At 45.4% G+C, this 17,468-nt stretch overlaps 2 protein-coding genes across 2 annotated transcripts; both read right to left on the bottom strand.

The window, feature by feature from the left end:
- Positions 1–7,293: 7,293 nt before the first annotated feature.
- Zg16 (zymogen granule protein 16) lies at positions 7,294–8,891 on the bottom strand. The gene is made up of 3 exons (XM_027404720.2): positions 8,837–8,891; positions 8,531–8,663; positions 7,294–7,609 (listed from the first exon to the last, which is right to left on the bottom strand). Exons 1-3 carry the CDS (start codon positions 8,889–8,891, stop codon positions 7,294–7,296), a joined length of 504 nt encoding a protein of 167 aa, XP_027260521.1.
- A 5,488-nt stretch (positions 8,892–14,379) lies between these two features.
- Positions 14,380–14,818, bottom strand: LOC113834565 (cytochrome c oxidase subunit 7B, mitochondrial-like). The gene has a single exon (XM_035441295.1). The coding sequence runs from the start codon at positions 14,762–14,764 to the stop codon at positions 14,522–14,524; it is 243 nt and encodes an 80-aa protein (XP_035297186.1). The 5' UTR covers positions 14,765–14,818; the 3' UTR covers positions 14,380–14,521.
- Positions 14,819–17,468: the final 2,650 nt, after the last annotated feature.

Below are 17,468 nucleotides of genomic sequence, written 5' to 3'. Positions count from 1 at the left end.
CTGACTCTAGTCTGACAAATGCAGAACCGGCATAAGACCAAACTAGACTCTCTTAATATAGGTGACAGTGCTGTGATTGGAACAATATATGAGGCCACTGGCAGTGGATCCAAGATCTAACTCTAATGCACAAACTGACTTAGTGGAGCTAAGCCAAGACACAGAGGAGTGGGGGTGGGGAGGTGCCTTGGTCCTGCCTCAATGAGATGATGGGACAGACTTAGTAGACTTCCTAGGGAAGGCCTTACCCTCTCCGAGGAGTAGATGGGAGGTGGGGGAGGGAAGTGGGGGGAGCAGGAGGAGAAGAGGGAGAGGGAACTAGGATTGGAATGTAAAAATAAATTAATAAAAGAAAGACTTAAATTAAAAAAAAAAAAGAATACTCATGATGAGCAGGAGGATAAAGACCATGCTGGGGAAACCCAGAGAAACAGCTGACCTGAGCAAGTGAGAGCTCACAGACCCCAGTCTGACAGCTGGGGAACCAGCATAACAACAAACTAGGCCCCCTGAATGTGGGTGTCAGTTGAGGGGCCTGGGCAGTCTATGGGGCCTCTGGCAATGGAACCAGTATTTATCCCTAGTGCACAAATGGGCTTTAGAAGGCCATTCCCTATGGAGGGATACTCTCTCAACCTGGATACAAGGGGGTGGGGGGGGGAATGAGGGGATAGGGGGCGGGGGTTGGGGGTGGGGGGGTATGTCCTGCCCCAAATGATGTGACAGACTTTGATGATCCCCCATGGGAGGTCTCACCCTCCCTGTGGCGTGGATGAGGGGGATGGGGGGAAGGGGGGAATGTGGGGATGGGAGGGATAGGGAACTGGGATTGGTATGTAAAATAAGATTGTTTTTAATTTAAAAAAAGTTAATAAAAAAGAATACTTGCATTTCTTTCTTTCTTTCTTTTGTTCCGAGACAGGGTTTCTCTGTGTAGCTTTGGAGACTATCCTGGCACTTGCTCTGGAGACCAGGCTGGCCTCGAACTCACAGAGATCCGCCTCCCTCTGCCTCCCAAGTGCTGGGATTAGAGTTGTGCCCCACCAATGCCTGGCTTGAACACTTGCATTTCTAAGAGTCAGCATTATATAATTTTCATCACAAATTTAAGAGTTTTATAACAGAAATAATACATACTAACTATAATACATAAAATGTCTTCTTAAACGATTCTCGGTCTCATTGGCAAGAAAATCCATTGTTGTAGTTTCCTTTCTGTTGCAGTGATAAAATGTTCTGACTTAAAGCAATGTAGGGGAGGAGGGGGCTTTTTTCATCTTCACAGTTCCAGCCCATAGTCCTTCCTAGAGGGAAGTCAGGGCAGGAACTCAACACAGGTCCTGAAGCCCAAGGAACTCACTGGCAGCCAAGGGAGCACAGCAGGAACCACAGAGGATGCTGCTTGCTAGCTGGCTCACTCAGGCTCACGTTTAGCCAGTGTTTAAGATAGCATGGAAACACTTGCCAAGGACTGGTGCTTGCCATAGTGGACTGGGAACTTCCTTCACCAATTAGCAAGCCAGGGCCACCACCCGACTCAGGCTTACTTGATCTAGGTATTTCCTCAATGGAAGTTTTATCCTCAGATGATTCTAGGCAATGTCAAATTGACAAAGCTATATAGGATACCTGCATTGATCTGAATTTTAATATTCAAATCCTTGACCAGAGCCTTTGCTTTATTTCAGGATTAGCACTTGATCAAGCACTGGCAATAGGATGTGAGCGTGAGCTGGCTGTGGCATTTGTCACCCTGTTGATCACTAAGTTGATTCAGTTGGCTGATCTGGCAGCCTAAGGGGATGCCCTTTCCTCCATCACTGCTTCTGGTGTCCCTAATGCTTGACTCAAGAGGAGGGCCTTCCTGAACAGAGGAGGGCCAGTCTTCAGTCCAGGGCTTAGAGAACAGCCGTGTTCTCCTGTTAGAGTTCTACAGCCTCAAAATACATCCATAGCAGTTATATTGTGTGTCTCCTGAATTAAATGAATACATTTCTCAAGTTAATATGATGAGCCAACTCCCACCTGTAATACCAATATTAAATAATTCTTCAAGTTTATCATGTAACACTTAACACACACACACACACACACACACACACACACACACACACACACACACACACAAAACAAAAAAACAAAAACAAAAAACCCCACTGAACCATATGGGAAGGCTGTTGAAGAAGGCATCATGGGAAAACGTAACGGTTCCTTTATGTCGGCGTGTTCTCCCCGCTCTGCAGCATTACACATCTTCTAAGTGTGTCAAAGGAATAGGAGAGGGTTCTACAGCACATAGCTATGAATTTGGGCAGTGACAAAGGAGACAAGAAATAGGGTTTCCTTTGGTATTGGCAAAAAGCTCTTAACATACTGTAAGTTCCAAAACAAGAGGCTTGGTGAATACAAGTGCAATGAACTGAAACACCAAACCCAATATTTATAAATTAATAATTCCATCTGGTTTTCTGTTATTATTATACAGTTGGCTAAACCCTTATATCATTCTGCAAGACTTTCCTCAATATCAACACCTACTGAAATTCAAGCAAAACCCAATGAATTTACCACACTAAAGCATGATGCCTAGTAGTTCCACCAGAGACAGTTCTTAGTTACTGTTCTATTCCTGTGAAGAGACATCATGACCAAGAAAATATAACAAAAAAAGCATTTAATTGAGGCTGGTTGTGGAGTAATCTTTTTTGTACACTGTGAAGATGTGAATGGCTAAAAGCTAGGCAGGATTTCAAAGCACAGTGGACACTGGGAAAAAGGGAAAAGTTGCCAGCTGAATGAAGAGGAAGCAAGAGATGCCAGAGAAGAGGTAAAAGACAGGAGTCACATGGCAACACATAAATGAATAGAAATGGATTAATTTAAGTTCTAAGAACTAGTGGGACAAGCCTAAGCCATAGGCTGAGCTTTTAGAATTAATAAGTCTCTGTGTCATTTTTTTGTGAGATGGCGGCCCACAGAAAAGTCTGTCAATAGGAGCTTGCTAACGGTTTCAGAGGTTTAGTCCATTAACATCATGGCAGGAAGCATGGTGGCAGGCAGGCAGATCCTGGAGCAGTAGCTGAGACCTACATTCTGATTTGTAGACAAAAGTAGAGGGATTGGCACAGGCTTTTGAAACCTCAAAACATACTTCCTCCATCAGGGCACACCTCTTAATCCTTCTAATCCTTTCAAACAGTGCTACTCACTGGTGACTAAGTATTGAAATGTATGAGCCTATGCAGACCTTTTTATTCAAACCACCACAGCCAGATTCACAGACAAAACACTCCAGAATGTTCTCATTAACTCTAGACAGAAATGGTTGGATTTGTCTTTTTTTTTTTTTTTTTTTTTGGTTTTCCGAGACAGGGTTTCTCTGTGGCTTTGGAGGCTGTCCTGGAACTAGCTCTTGTAGACCAGGCTGGTCTCGAACTCACAGAGATCCACCTGCCTCTGCCTCCCGAGTGCTGGGATTAAAGGCGTGGGCCACTACCGCCCGGCTGGATTTGTCTTGAAAAGCAAAATTTCAAGCTTGTATTAGAAAATATCAGCATTTACCCAATTGCCACACCAATAACTGAAGAAAGTCTGTTCTCGGGGAACTCTGCAGGAGACAGTGCACCATGCCCTTGCAGCAGTACTTAGGGCTGGTGAGTTTGGGTGGTGCCTGCACCTTTGCACAGCAGCTTCGCCCCACCCCCACCACTAACATGTTGGACATAGCCTCAGCTCTGCCAGCCAGCAGGTCTTTTCTGACGTATATATCATTTACCAGCCCATTTTATCCATAGCTGCTTTTTCTCAGTTTGTTTGTTTGTTTGGTTTTTCTTGGTTTTTCAAGACAAGGTTTCTCTGTGTAGCTTTGGAGCCTATCCTGGCACTCACTCTGGAGACCAGGCTGGCCTCGAACTCACAGAGATCTGCCTGCCTCTGCCTCCCAAGTCCTGGGATTAAAGGCGTGCGCCACCAACACCCGGCTTTGTTTGGTTTTTCAACACTGGGTTTCTCTGTAGCTTTCGAGCCTGTCCTGGAGCTCGCTCTGTAGACCAGGCTATCCTTGAACTCACAAGAGATCTGTCACCACTGCTCAGAGCTTTTTCTCAGTTTTAAGCTGTATGATGGAGAACACGTGGAGAGCCTACCTGAGAATCAAGAATGAAGTGATGAGGAGCTAGACCTAGCTTTATGTGGTGTTGGGAATCAAACCAAGAGCCACACCCCCACCCAGGTTTTTTTTTTTTAAGATTTATTTTAATTTTATTTATTTTTCATTTTTCCCCAATGAAATACTTTTTTTTTTTGTTATTTGGGAATTTCATACAGTGCACCGTGATCACACTCATTTCCTATTCCTCCCAGGCCCACCCTCCTACCCTTGTGACCACTTCCACCCTTGGGCCCCCTCCCACCCTTGTGCCCCCCCCCCAAGTCCAATTTGTGTTGTCCATATAACTCATCAGAGCATGGTCAGTCTCCCAGAGGCCAGCACCTTAAAGTTATTTGAGCCCTGTGTGGTCTCCCTGCATCACTCTACCTGTCCCCCTTTCCCCATAGAAGCCATCAACTGGGAAGAGCTACACTTCATCATCTTTAGAACGGTTTCAAAGACTCTCATCAGTGGCTTCCTATCTGGACTTTTCTTTCTCATGCGGGGGGGGGGGTGTGTGTGTGTGTGGAATGTTGTCACAGTAGCATTCAATGTCTCTTACTCACAGTCATCAATAACACTGCAAAAGAAACTTCCTTGCCCATAATAGCCAGCAGCAGCTCAGACCACAGACTTTTTTTTTTTTAAAGACAGGGTCCTGGAACTCACAATGTAGACCAGGCTGGTCTCAGATTCACAGAGATCTGCCTGCCTCTGCCTCTCCAGTCCAGGGATTAAAGATATGCTCCACCATGCCAGGTATTATTTACTTTATGTGTATGAGTATTTCACCTGCATGTCTGTCTGGGCACTACATGTATATCAGAAGAAGGTATCAGATCAGAATTAAGGAATTAAGGAGATTGTGAGCCAGCCGGTGATACTGTGCACACCTTTAACCCCATCACCCAGGAGGCAGAGGCAGGAGGATCTCTGTGAGTTCGAGTCCAACCTGGTCTAGAGAACAAGTTCCAGGATAGCCAGGACTGTTACACAGAGGAACCCTGTTTGCACGTGGGCTGCCCATTGGGTGCTGTGGGTTGCAGGGACACTGCAAGAGCAACCTGCTAATCCTGTCCAAACCATCTCCCAACCAACACCCAAAACTTCCTCTTTTTAGTAAAGAAAAATTCTTCAAATACATGTTTTTGTTTGTTTTGCAAAAATCTAACATGTGAGACTGATAGAATGGTTCAGTGGTAAGGAACCCTAGCTGTGAAAGCAAGAGGCACATAAAGCAAGGCACGGCCATTCGAATGTCTGCAGCTCCAACATTGGGGAACAGAGATAGCTGGATCCTGGGGGGGTCTCTGGGCAACCAGCCTAGTCAAAACAGTAAGCTTCAGGCTCAGTTAGAGACCCCGTCTCAAAACAATTCAGGTGGACTGTGACAGAAGACACAATGAGTACTCTGTGCTCCCCATGCACACATGTGCACAGATGTGTGTACCTGTACAGACACAATACACACAGAAAAAGAAAGAAAGAAAAGAAAACATTCAAAAAGGCGGAGAGCAACAGAAGATATGTGATGCCAACATCTGGCTTTCACACAGGTGAGGACACACATTCATCACACATATGCACATGCTCGTTACATGTACTCACACGGACACACCGTAGACTATATCCCTTCCCCACACTGCACTGTAAAGGGATGAATTTCATGTTATGTGATTTACATATAAATAAAAGGCAGTGGTATAATCTCCTCCATGTAGTTGTCTGAAAGAAAGGACATTTGGGGATATGGCTCTTTGATAGAGTTCACCTAGCATGCATGAAGCCATAGCCTCATATAAATGGGTTTTGGCACACTTCTGTAACCAGGACTTCAGTAACTCCCTACTGCCACAAACTGTTAGTGTTGTAGGACTTGGAACTGGACTTGGAACTGGGATCCTAAGAATTATTTTCAAAGTGACTTTGTATCTTTGCTGAATCTATATAGTGACCTGTATTTTCACCAACCCCTTCTATTCACGACCACCCATAATGAAAACCTCCTCTCTCGGACTTGCCCACTTATCTATTTATTCGTGTATTTAGGTTTCTGGGATAGTGTCTCACTGTATCCAAGACTAAGCTGGAATTCACTATGTCCCCCAGGCTGACCTTAAACTTGTGGCAATTTTTTTGCTTTCTTAAGCCTCTTACTTAGGGTCTTACTATGCAGACCAGGCTAGCCTAGTCTCTAAAGTTCTGGATCACAGGTATGCGCCACCATGGCTCACCTAGGATTTCCCCTTTTGCTTTTGATTTCTTGAGACAGGATCTCTTTCTGCAGCCCTGGTAGTCCTGGAAGTCTCTATGTAGACCATACCAGCCCAGCGGTTTTCTCTTTTGAACACAGCAATGATAGTGCTCACACTACTGGGAATGTGGTAGCTTCTCAAGAAAGGAGTCTCAATTTTGAGAGAGCTAAGTTAGGAACACCCAGGCTTGGAGTCAAATGAAGAGATAGAGGCTAAGGCAAGTCCTTAGGCCAAACTTTAGAAGTTAGGTGGATTCTGGAAAGAAGAAAGGAGAATTCTCCCACCACAAACAGCAAGTGACATCATGCCAATTGAATAAGGTGACATTTGGGGGCAGGAAAGCAGTTTCCCAAGGCAAGGAGCAGAGGGGAGCTGGAGAGTGAGTTTTGGCAAGTTGGTACAACCAAGCCTTACCCTAGCCTCTGAAGTCCTATTAGGAAAAATTTTCAGGGGCTGTCCTTGGGAAGAGTTGGTGCAGGCAGAATTTTGTCTCTTTTTGATGGCATAAAGAAAAGCCCATAGCACATCTCATCCTTATTCTCCCATTTCCTTAGATTAACGTTCAACAGTAGCCAGATACAGCCAGGCATGGTGGCTCACCCCTTTTATCCCAGCACTCCAGAGGCAGAGACAGGCAGACTCTGCGAGTTCAGCCTGGTCTACATAGTGAGTTCCAGGACGTAGAGAGATCCTGTCTCAAAATGTTTTTAATTGAATATTTTAAAAAGTCCAGAAATAAGTTTCACACATTTTTATTAGAATTAGGATGTGGACAAACACCATCTTTAGTCATATCCTTTTATTAAGCTATTTGCATGTTTGCATGGGGCTTGGTGATAAGAGGGTTCTCACACCCACACAGACCCGCTGCCAGAGAGTAGGTGGGTTTCAGCAAGTGTTGCAGTGGCTAGGGTAGACATCCCAGTGTAGGCTAATGGCATCGATGACAGAGCCAGATCGGCCACTAATGAAACGAAGGACGGTGTTGGGGTGTAAGGGAATGGCGTTGAAACTTGTGCCTGAGTCTTTCCCAAAAGGCAGGTAGCGGCCTTTGTCTGTCACGAAGATCAGCTGCTTCAGGTAATACCTGTACTTCCCAGACACCTGGATCACAGACTCCCCGGGGTGCAGAAAGATCTCCTCCAGGTCTCCCTGCTTGCCACCCACATACTCACTCCACACTGTGCCATAGCGCACCTGGAGACTGGGGGCAGGGGTGGGAAGGAAGAAGGAACACGTGGAACATGGTTATTACAATTCAAGACTGGAATGGAGAGATGGCTCGGCTGGTAAAGGTGCCTGCTGCCAAGCCTGACCACACGGGTTCCACCCCTAGGTCCCACGTGGTGGAGGGGGAGAACCCACTCACAGAAGATTCCCTCTGGCCTCCACATGTACGGTGGGGCACCTGGGCACCCCCACATATCATGCACACACAAACATAAAATAAACTATATATATATATATATATATTATATATATATATATATATCTTCTTAGTCTATATGCTGTATCTTCAAACTGGTGACAAGTTCCATGAGATACAAAGACTGCGTGAGCCTTAGAAGACCATGCAGAGAATCTCGGCTTCTCATTTTGCTGGCATATTGGCTTGTGGAACTCAGTCACCCAGACAGCCAGAGTCTGAGCTCACCGCCAACACAAACTTCAAAGAAGCCCAAGGATTTTCAAACACTGGAAAGTGTCCCAGGCAAGACAGAGGAGAGACGAACCAGCACGGTGTCACAGTTCAGAACTTAGACTAGAAGGAAATGCATTTGGCTCTGCATTTGATGGAAGTTTCCAGCTGGAGGAAGGGATGGGACTACCCCAGGACAGACAACAAGCACAGGTAAAGTATGCCCGACAGAAATATGGGAAAGAGGTTTAGACCTCAGGTGAAATCCAACCCAGGTAATGTGAGACCCCTGAGAGTTTGTGATTGTTGACTTGCCAAGGTCATGTGTATTAGGGGACTAGAATAGCACAGATCTAGACTCCAGGTGTTCCAACACATTACTGTGACTTACCGATTTAAACAGGTGTGATCCAGAGTGAATGAGACTTTCCCAACCTAGTAAGGTCCCAGACAGTTCCCAAACCACAGAAACATGAAGACTCTCACCCTACTATGTAACGTGAATTGACTCGGATACGGATGGCAGTGATGGGGCCGTCCAGCTGGTTGCCAGAATGAGAGAATCGCTTTCCTCCTTTACCTCCATACTCCCCACTGTAAGAGGAGGACCTGGACTGAACTAGAGGAGAAAGAAAGGCCTGGAGGGACAGATACTCTGGGAGCACAGCTGCTCTCCACTACCCCCATTTCCCCCACCACCCCAAACCAGTATCAGGCAGCCCTGACCAGCATCAGCAGTACATGGGCTGCCTTCTCATTATCCCATTACCAGGTCAGTGGCATTTCACTTACTGGCATTGCCAGAGGCCGAGGCACAAAGAAGGGCTAAGAGAATGATGGCCAGCATTCTGAGGCTGCAGTGGGAAGAGGGAGAAAAGGAAGGCTCATTGCTTTCTGGATTTCATTTACCCAGGCATCTCTGGCTGGGAATACAGACCCATGTCATGGTGATATTTCAATTCAGATCTAAGAGACCTACAAAACTGCCCAGGGATAGTCCTGTTCCTTTCAGATATTATTTTCCAGGCCCCTAATCCCTCCGGTTCTCCCTGTTCTGACCGTACCTAACTAACCCTTCTTTCCCAATCCAAAAAGATAATCCAAACTTTCCGTCTGTGTTAAACTGAGTCAAGCCTCCCTTCATGCAGGCACAAAGCACGAGAGAGTTTTCTGAAGAGGAAGTAAAGGTCACCCCCAAAATATTGAGGCAGTTGAACTGATGATCCAAGAATCAGAGCAAAACCTCCCTGAAATCAAATGGTTGATGAGCTGTCTGAGGCACAGTTAAAGCTCTAGCATCACTCTACTCTTAAATCAAGGCAAAGAACATTTTCAAGGTGCCTCTGTATCACCTCAAGAGCAAAGGACAATAGAAGACAGTTCGCCAATGTCCAGGGAGCACTGGCGGAACTGAGCGAGGCGAAGAGATTTTAGGAGCAGCTTGCACGAGCTCAGACATCAGTTCTCAAGCAACTTGTCTGTGTGTCATAACCCTGTCTCCCACAGCTAAGCCTGTCCATATTCACCCCCCTTAGCCAAAACCAGACACCTTTGCACCCCAAAATAGCTCCCATCCAGGAGCTGCTGCCTGCGTCTGCCCTGCTACAGTCCAGGCATTGTCTTTCCTAGCTCAGATTTGGAGGTCTTCCCCCAACTCACCTTTCCCCTAGCAGTTTCAGGTGCAAATCTTCTAGAAATTCCCAGACCTTTTATACCAGGTCCAAGCCCTCCCACTGTTCTTTATTATGTGAACCTCACCTGCTGAGCAAACATGACCAACCTCCTAGGGTCAGGTGTTGAGCAGGGTCTGGAACACCTTATCCCGCCTCTCCCGCTACGGTTACAGGTGGCAAGGTGGGGTCCACTCTAGACAAAGTGCAGATTTGTGAAGAGATGTAATAAATTTTCTTAAAGTCCAACTGAAGGGCAGGAAAAGCAGCTAGAATCTAAAGAGAATAATTAATTCAGACATGGTGGCTCATGTGTGTAACACCAACATTTGGGGCGAGGCAAGAGGATCATGAGTTCAAGGCCAGTCTGGGCTACAGTATGAGACCCTGTCTGAAAACACAGACAAGCAAATGAGAATGTAATCCTAGAGGCCTGGAGGAATGTTCTCCCTACCCTAAATGATCTGAAGGTATTCTTGCCTGAGACCTGCCTTCTGTTGGGTAAATGTTGCGCTCTCCAGGTGTTTGTAATAGGTCTTCTCCCAGAATATAAAAGCACTTTTAACACATTGAGTGGTGCCAAATATTTGCTTGACAATTTTTCTCTACTTGTTGACATTTTATTATGAAAAAGACGATCATAAAGTTTAAAAAATTGTATAGCCAACACTTATATCACAAAGTGTGCTGTGGTTAATATTTTGCTGTGCCTGGGTTGTCTGTCCTGTATGCTCACATCTATCCATTCTCAGTCCAGACCCTTCAAAAGTCTTTTCCTTCTAAATCTGTTGGTTCCCCATCTCTTCTTCCAGAAAAGCCAGTCCAATGGGCATGTGGGAAGCTGAGAATACACAAGTTTTCCTCCGTGAGGTGGTCTGGACTTTGGGATCTCAGGACCTCTAGGTACTGAGCTTGTAGACCACCAGAGTGAATTGACCCTCTCCTTAAGCCTGAGACCCCCCAGAAGCCATGCTGTAAATTTCTTCTCTTTTTAGGTCCTTTCCTTCCAGAACTCCCTAGAAGTAACCATGAATCCTAGTGCTTGGCCCTGTTAAACTGGCCCTTTGCTCGTTCTGAGTCATCAGGAGCTTCCAGGAGAGACGATGGAGCCGAGGGAGGGGCTAGAATAAGCAGTGTCAGTCTTTAACAACCTGCAGTCATTCAATTTTCCACCCCTTTCCTCGAAGGCTCACCATCTGGGACTGGAAACTCATCCTAGATAGCAAGGGTGTCCTGCCCTGAGGAGCCGGAAATAGGGCAGGGCTGCTGGGTGACAGATCCCAGGAACAGTGCCAGACAGCCACCAGGATTTCAGCTCTCCCTCCTTTCCTTTTCTCCAAGTTCAAGATAAGCACTGGAGACGGAACATTGGCTTCTTTTCCATCATTTGGTTATGTTCACTGCACTGTCTGCTTTTCTTTCTCAGTTCTCCTTGTCATAATGTTTTCCCAATGTCCTACTCTGAGGTTCTTTCTTTATAAAAGTCTTTCCTTTTCCTAGACACAGCCCTTTTGCGTCTTCTCTCCTTTACCAAGTACTCCTGCTAGCCTCTTTCCTTTCACTGTTATCTAGCTCTCTTTTCTGCTATTAGGGACACACCATACCGTGCAATATCAAACCCTGAGAGAATGATCTTGTGTTTCTTACATGACAAACCCAGAACCTTTGGGACAGAAGTGTGCCCAACTTGCCACAGTTTCAATCTATCACCCTTACCTTTCCTATGTAGAGTCCAGAGCATTCCACCCCTGCCCCAATCTCGTCCCCTACAGCCCTCCCTCTTTTCTAAGTGTAAGAGATTCCTCTGGTGGAACACATCTCCAAGTCCCTCCCCCATCTATTCAGAGACAAGGACAGTCATCACACAGCTATGGTAGTAGGTAACTCCAGGATTTCATCTAATGCTACGTCTGAAGTATCAGAAGTCAATGAAAGCAAAGACAGAATTCCAGACTGCTAGCTCAGCAGCTTCCATTGGTCTGCTTCACTTGTAAGCCATGTTCCAGCCAGAGCCCACTTGCCCACTAATTCTAGATGATGTGTGTAAACCTCACCTCATCCCTAGTTTTTTTTTTAATATTTTATTTATTTATTTATTTATTATGTACACAACATTCTGCTTCCATGTATATCTGCACACCAGCAGAGGGCACCGGATCTCATAATTGATGGTTGTAAGCCACCATGTGGTTGCTGGGAATTGAACTCAGGACCCCTGGAAGAACAGTCGGTGATCTTAACCTCTGAGCCATCACTCCAGCCCCATCCCTTGTTTTACAGGCATTGAATAGATGGCCCATGCCTCCCAAGGCTTCCTGCTACTGCAGGGTAACTGACATTTCTCCTCTTCCTCTGCCTCCTTGGTAAAGAGACTCACTCAGCCTATGCTAATCACTACGCTGAAGGCCCCATTTGCCGGAGAGGGAGCAAGAGAGCCAACAGTCTAGCTCGAAGACTTTCTCTTCCAGAGAGGAATTGGACAACCTGATGTTACTATAAAATATTTCAAAGCTATGAAGCTATGAAATAAATAAGGGAGAGCGAGAGCATGGAAGGAGCTAGGGAAGTGGGGAAATGTGGAGCTGGGAGGAGTCTCTGCTCAGAGAGCAACTGGGGAAACTCACGTGAGGAAGAGGAAAGTAGGTCCTGGGGCGAATGGTGATCCGGATGAAGCATCAAAGCCCTGGGTAGTGCGTGTGTGAATCTGGGATGACCCTCCTTTGCATATGCAAAGCTGGTGGCAGCAGGTGCAGGGCTGGGAAGCTGGGGTTAGGAATTTGGCTGTTACTCTGTGAGGAGTATTTTTATTTGTGAGTGTGAAGAAGTGCTCTCTGGATTCGGTAAAGTGGAAGACAGAATGGGTAGGGTAAAGGAAGAAACAGGAGGCATAAGAAAACTGGCATAACCCCTCCCCCCATTTCACTGAGTCATCCCCCCCCCCAGCCTCTTGAACTGCCATAGAGACCACAGCCTCTCCCAGAGAGGCTCGTCCCTTGTCCTCTCGGTGCAAATTCAGACCCCATTGTAAGGGTCTGCCTCCCCACCGCATCAGAAGTAAAAACAGCAAGTTTAGTTAAAAAATGTTAATTGCCTTTTGTTTGCCATGATTAGGCAACACTTTGTTTCATCAAAGTTCGCCATTGAACTGAGCATGAGGCAAGACAGGAAGACAGGGGGAAATCAAGGAGACAGAGACAGGAAGCAACCCCTCTTGGATCTAGTTTACACTTCTCATTGGCTAAAAGTCATACTTTTCTTGTTTTTTTGTTTGTTTGTTTGTTTGTTTGTTTTTGTTTTGTTTTGTTTTGTTTTCAAGACAGGTTTTCTCTGTATTGCTTTGGAGGCTGTCCTGGAACTCGCTCTATAGACCAGGCTGGCCTCGAGCTCATGCAGATCCACCTGCCTCTGTCTCCCGAGTGCTGGGATTAAAGGTGAGCCACCAACGCCTGGCTACTCTCTTTTATTAGAAGTACCACAAACAGGATTAGTGAAACAGCTAACCACAAAAAACAAACAAACAGCTAGCCAGCCATGTCCTGTGTATATTAAGAATTCTTTTATCTGGGGGCTGGAGAGATGGCTCAGAGGTTAAGATCACCAACTGCTCTTCCAGAGGTCCTGAGTTCAATTCCCAGCAACCACATGGTGGCTTACAACCATCTATAATGAGGTCGGGTGCCCTCTTCTGGTGTGCAGATATACATGAAAGCAGAATGTTGTATACATAATAAATAAATAAATCTTTAAAAAAAGGCATTATATTTATAAAAAAAGAATTCTTTTATCTTTAAATATCTAGATTGTGTTCTTTGGTGAATATAACCTAAATACACACACACACACACACACACACACACACACACACACATATATATGTATAAAACTGTGTGTGCATCTATATGTCTATCTAATGCATATGTGTGGTGCATACACTGAGAGGGTCAAAGCAGAACTGTGTAGTCAGACTTTTTCATCGGAACTGTCGGCTCCCCAGTAATAACATGAAGATATTATGAAAGCTTGGCTGATAGCTTAGACTTGCTTCTAACCAGCTCTTATAGCTTAAATTAACCCATAGCTTTTAATCTATGGTTTTTTGTTTTTTTTTTTTCTTTCTGGTTTTTCGAGACAGGGTTTCTCTGTGTAGCTTTGGAGCCTATCCTGGCACTAGCTCTGGAGACCAGGCTGGCCTCGAACTCACAGAGATCTGCCTGCCTCTGCCTCCCGAGTGCTGGGATTAAAGGCGTGCGCCACCAACGCCCGGCTTAATCTATGTTTTTTTACATGGCTCAGTTACCTTTACTTTGCAATGCCATGCTGCTTGATGAGCCTCCTGGCATCTGCCTGTCATCTCTGCCTTCTTCCCAGCATCCTCTCTGCCCTGAAAATCCTGACTAGCTATTGGCTGTTCAGTTTTTTATTAAACATCTTCACAGTGTACAAAAAGATGATTCCTCAAGAGGACATCAGTGTCTTCCTTCTCTCTTTCTGCCTTGCTGCCTTGACACAGGGTATCCCACTGAGCAGGAAGCTCACCATTTTGGCTAGGCTGGCTGGCCAGGGAGCTTTCCACATCTGTCTATTTCTAACCTCCATCTCTTGGGTTACAGGCACACGTGGCCATGCCCATGCCCCTGCCTGGCTCATGTGGTTACTGCTGTGCTCTTTTTTTTTTTTTTTTTAAGGTTTGAAAGGTACTTTATTTTTTTTCAATATGCCATATTTTAATGGATACATGATTCTTTGACTTGGCATCACTTATGTTGGTTTTGCAACAATTCCTTGATTATTATACCAGCTGGCATGACTACTGATCTCTCCATTCCTTTGGGGTGACTCTGCCAACAGGAGACAGGTTCCATTCTATTCCAATTTGTGTTACTGTATATGTCCATGTAGAAATACAGAATAGAGCTCCACTGGCTAATATAGCATTTCCATATTTGTCATGGAAATTCGGTGTCCGCTTCTGGTGGCTCTGCCTTGCTACCACTTGCTGAATGCTTCGAACTTGGAGACGGCTTAGCGCGTTTCTGGCGAAGGGCAACATTGCGGAGAAGCAGCTGAAACTGCAGTGACCACAGTTACTGCCTCGGTGCAGATTCGCCCCCCGATACCCTTGTAAAGAGCCCTGGAAAACAAAAAATCTTTTTTTTTTTTAAAGAGTTTTATGGCATTAATCATTCTTCAAGTGAAATACTCCCAGAATGTATCAACTTCAAGTCTCTAAGGCCCGGTTTGATATGCTGATCTTGACTGGACCTTGTGAACAGCTTGGGAAGAAACTTCTTCTAAGTCCTGTTTGAGCCAGTCTCTGGAAGGCTGCCTCCTGCCTGGTCCAAATACCACAGCTCAGGAAGTCTGCTGGACTTCCATATTGCTGTTCACCACTGAAGGGAGTCAGGACAGATACGCACACAGGGCAGGGTCCTGGAATCCTGAGCTGATGCAAAGGACATGGAGGACTGATGCTTTTTTTTTTATGTCATTAATTTTTTAATATTATCTTAAATTGGACATTTTTCCAGTTATATACAAAGATCAAAGCTAGGCACTTCCACTCTGTAGAACTGGTATTTTTATATGGCAATTGGAGCTACACAGTAGCGATTCATCATGATATGTCTTTGTTTAAACAATCTCCCACATTTCAAGTGTTTTTATTCTGAGCAGCATATATAAAAACTAATGACAGTATGTATGTCACTTTGTTTAGTTCGGTACTTTCCATGGGTTCTCTAACTCTGGTTTGATCTACTTCACATGTGCTCTTCTCTTTATGCCTGCACTCTGCTCTGTGGATTTGCATTCTTTGCTTAATAAATGCCAGCTTTGCTTCATACTGACTTAGCTTGAACTGGTTTTCTGTAGTCAAGGTTCTGACTAAACCTGAGTAGAGGTCTTGGAGGGCAACCTCGGACTTCACATAGAGCTTGCAATGTTGAGTTACTTCATTCATCACCGGTGATTTCTTACTTGTTTTTAATTTTTAAATTCAGGGTTTTTGAGACAGGGTCTCATGGAGACCAGGCTGGTCTCAAACTCAATAGAGGATGAGCATGAACCCCTAGTACCCTGTCTCTAACTCCCAAGCATGGGGATTTTTTAAGCACACACCACCATGCCCAGCTACTTTGGGATACTTCCTACGATCCCTTTGAGCAGGTTGGTAAGCTTTTCTTGATTGCTGATCACATGGCCAGTTTTATTTTGTTCTTTGTTTCTAGAGACCATCTAGTGTTTAATAAGCCATGGGTGCTGAAAATAGCACTCATTAGCAGGATTTTCATATCCCATCCCTGGTTCAGAGGCAACAATGACAGCTGTCAGGGAAGACGTATCTGTAACCACTGACCCATCTATGGTTTTTTTTTTTTTTTAAAGATTTTATTATGTTATGTATGAGTGTTCTATCTGCATGTACCCCTTTATTCTAGAAGAGGGCCCCGGACCCCACTGTGGATGGTTGTGAGTCACCATGTGTTTGCTGGGAATTAAACTCAGGTCCTCTGGAAGAGCAGCCAGTGCTGTTAACCACTGAGCCATCTTGCCAGCCCCCATCTATGTTTTAAAATGCTTTCCTTTTGGTGGATTGAAAAAAAAAGTGTCCCCCAAAGGGAGTGGCAACATTAGGGGGTGTGGCCATGTTGGAAGAAGTATGTCGCTGTGAGGGTGGGCTTTGAGGTCTCTTTTGTTCAAGTTCTCCTTACTGTGACAGTCAGTCGACTTCCTGTTGCCTCTGGGTCAAGATATAGGACTCTCAGCTCTGGTGCCACGTCTGCCTGCACACTGCTATGCTCCTCACCATGATGATAATGGACAGAAGCTCTGAAACTGTAAGCCTGCTCCCTCATTTAAATATTTATGAGAGTTGTCATGGTCATGGTGTCTCTTCACAGCAATAAAAACCCAAACTAAAACTTTTCATTGTACTTTTTTGAGACAAGGTTTCTTTGTGTGGCCTTGGCTATTCTAGAACTCACTCTGTAGCCCAGGCTGTCCACAAACTCACAGAGATCCACCTGTCTCTGCCTCCTGAGTGCTGGGATTAAAAGTGTGAGCCACCACGCCTGACCTAGTAATGTCTTTTAAAATGACTGTAGAGATACAGTGTGGTCAATTTGCTTAGAGGTCCCCACAGACACCAGGAAGAAAATTAGACACTAGAGCCTCAGGGACTTCCAAACCCTCTATGTGGTATAACAGAGCAGGCAGGGCAGTGATGTAGCTCCCCTGGCAGGGGGAAGATGTTTTACAGAGGTCCTTATGCTCCGCCTTCCAGGTATCAAAACCATTGAAATTGCAGCCCTAGGGATTGGAATTTCCCTAGGAAGCTTGTGCTGAGAGAGAGAGAGAGAGAGAGAGAGAGAGAGAGAGAGAGAGAGAGAGACAGACAGACAGACAGACAGACAGACAGACAGACAGACTGGGGGGGAGGGAGAGAGGGGAGGGGTTGATTAAGAATGCTGAAGCCGGGGCTGGGGAGATGGCTCAGCAGTTAAGAGCACAGGCTGCTCTTCCAGAGTTCAATTCCCAGCACCCACATGGCAGCTCATAACTGTCTGTAATTCTAGTTCCTGAGGATCTTACATCTTCACACCAATGCACACAAAATAAAGTTAAATAAATTTAAAAACAAAAACAAAAACAAAAAAAAGAATGCTGAAGCCCAGTGCCCGCTGAAGGAGGAGCTTGCCTCCAGAAATATTTCTCACAACTTATCAGCCCTTCCTACCCAAGGGAGTGGAACCCAC

This window comes from Cricetulus griseus, chromosome 3, assembly GCF_003668045.3.
Source record: "Cricetulus griseus strain 17A/GY chromosome 3, alternate assembly CriGri-PICRH-1.0, whole genome shotgun sequence".
In the NCBI taxonomy this organism is placed as follows: Eukaryota; Metazoa; Chordata; class Mammalia; order Rodentia; family Cricetidae; genus Cricetulus; species Cricetulus griseus.
The sequence above is the reverse complement of the archived record's forward strand: the minus strand, read 5'-3'. Positions and strand labels throughout refer to the sequence as shown.

What these genes read in the sequence shown, in the direction of transcription:
- Zg16 (XM_027404720.2), bottom strand. Translation starts at nt 8,891, where the DNA reads ATGCTGGCCATCATTCTCTTAGCCCTTCTTTGTGCCTCGGCCTCTGGC. An exon ending in CTCGGCCTCTGGCAATGCCA is followed by an intron (nt 8,664 to 8,836) that starts GTAAGTGAAATG and finishes TTTCTCCTCTAG; the next exon opens with TTCAGTCCAGGTCCTCCTCT. An exon ending in AATTCACGTTACATAGTAGG is followed by an intron (nt 7,610 to 8,530) that starts GTGAGAGTCTTC and finishes CCCTGCCCCCAG; the next exon opens with TCTCCAGGTGCGCTATGGCA.
- LOC113834565 (XM_035441295.1), bottom strand. Translation starts at nt 14,764, where the DNA reads ATGTTGCCCTTCGCCAGAAACGCGCTAAGCCGTCTCCAAGTTCGAAGC.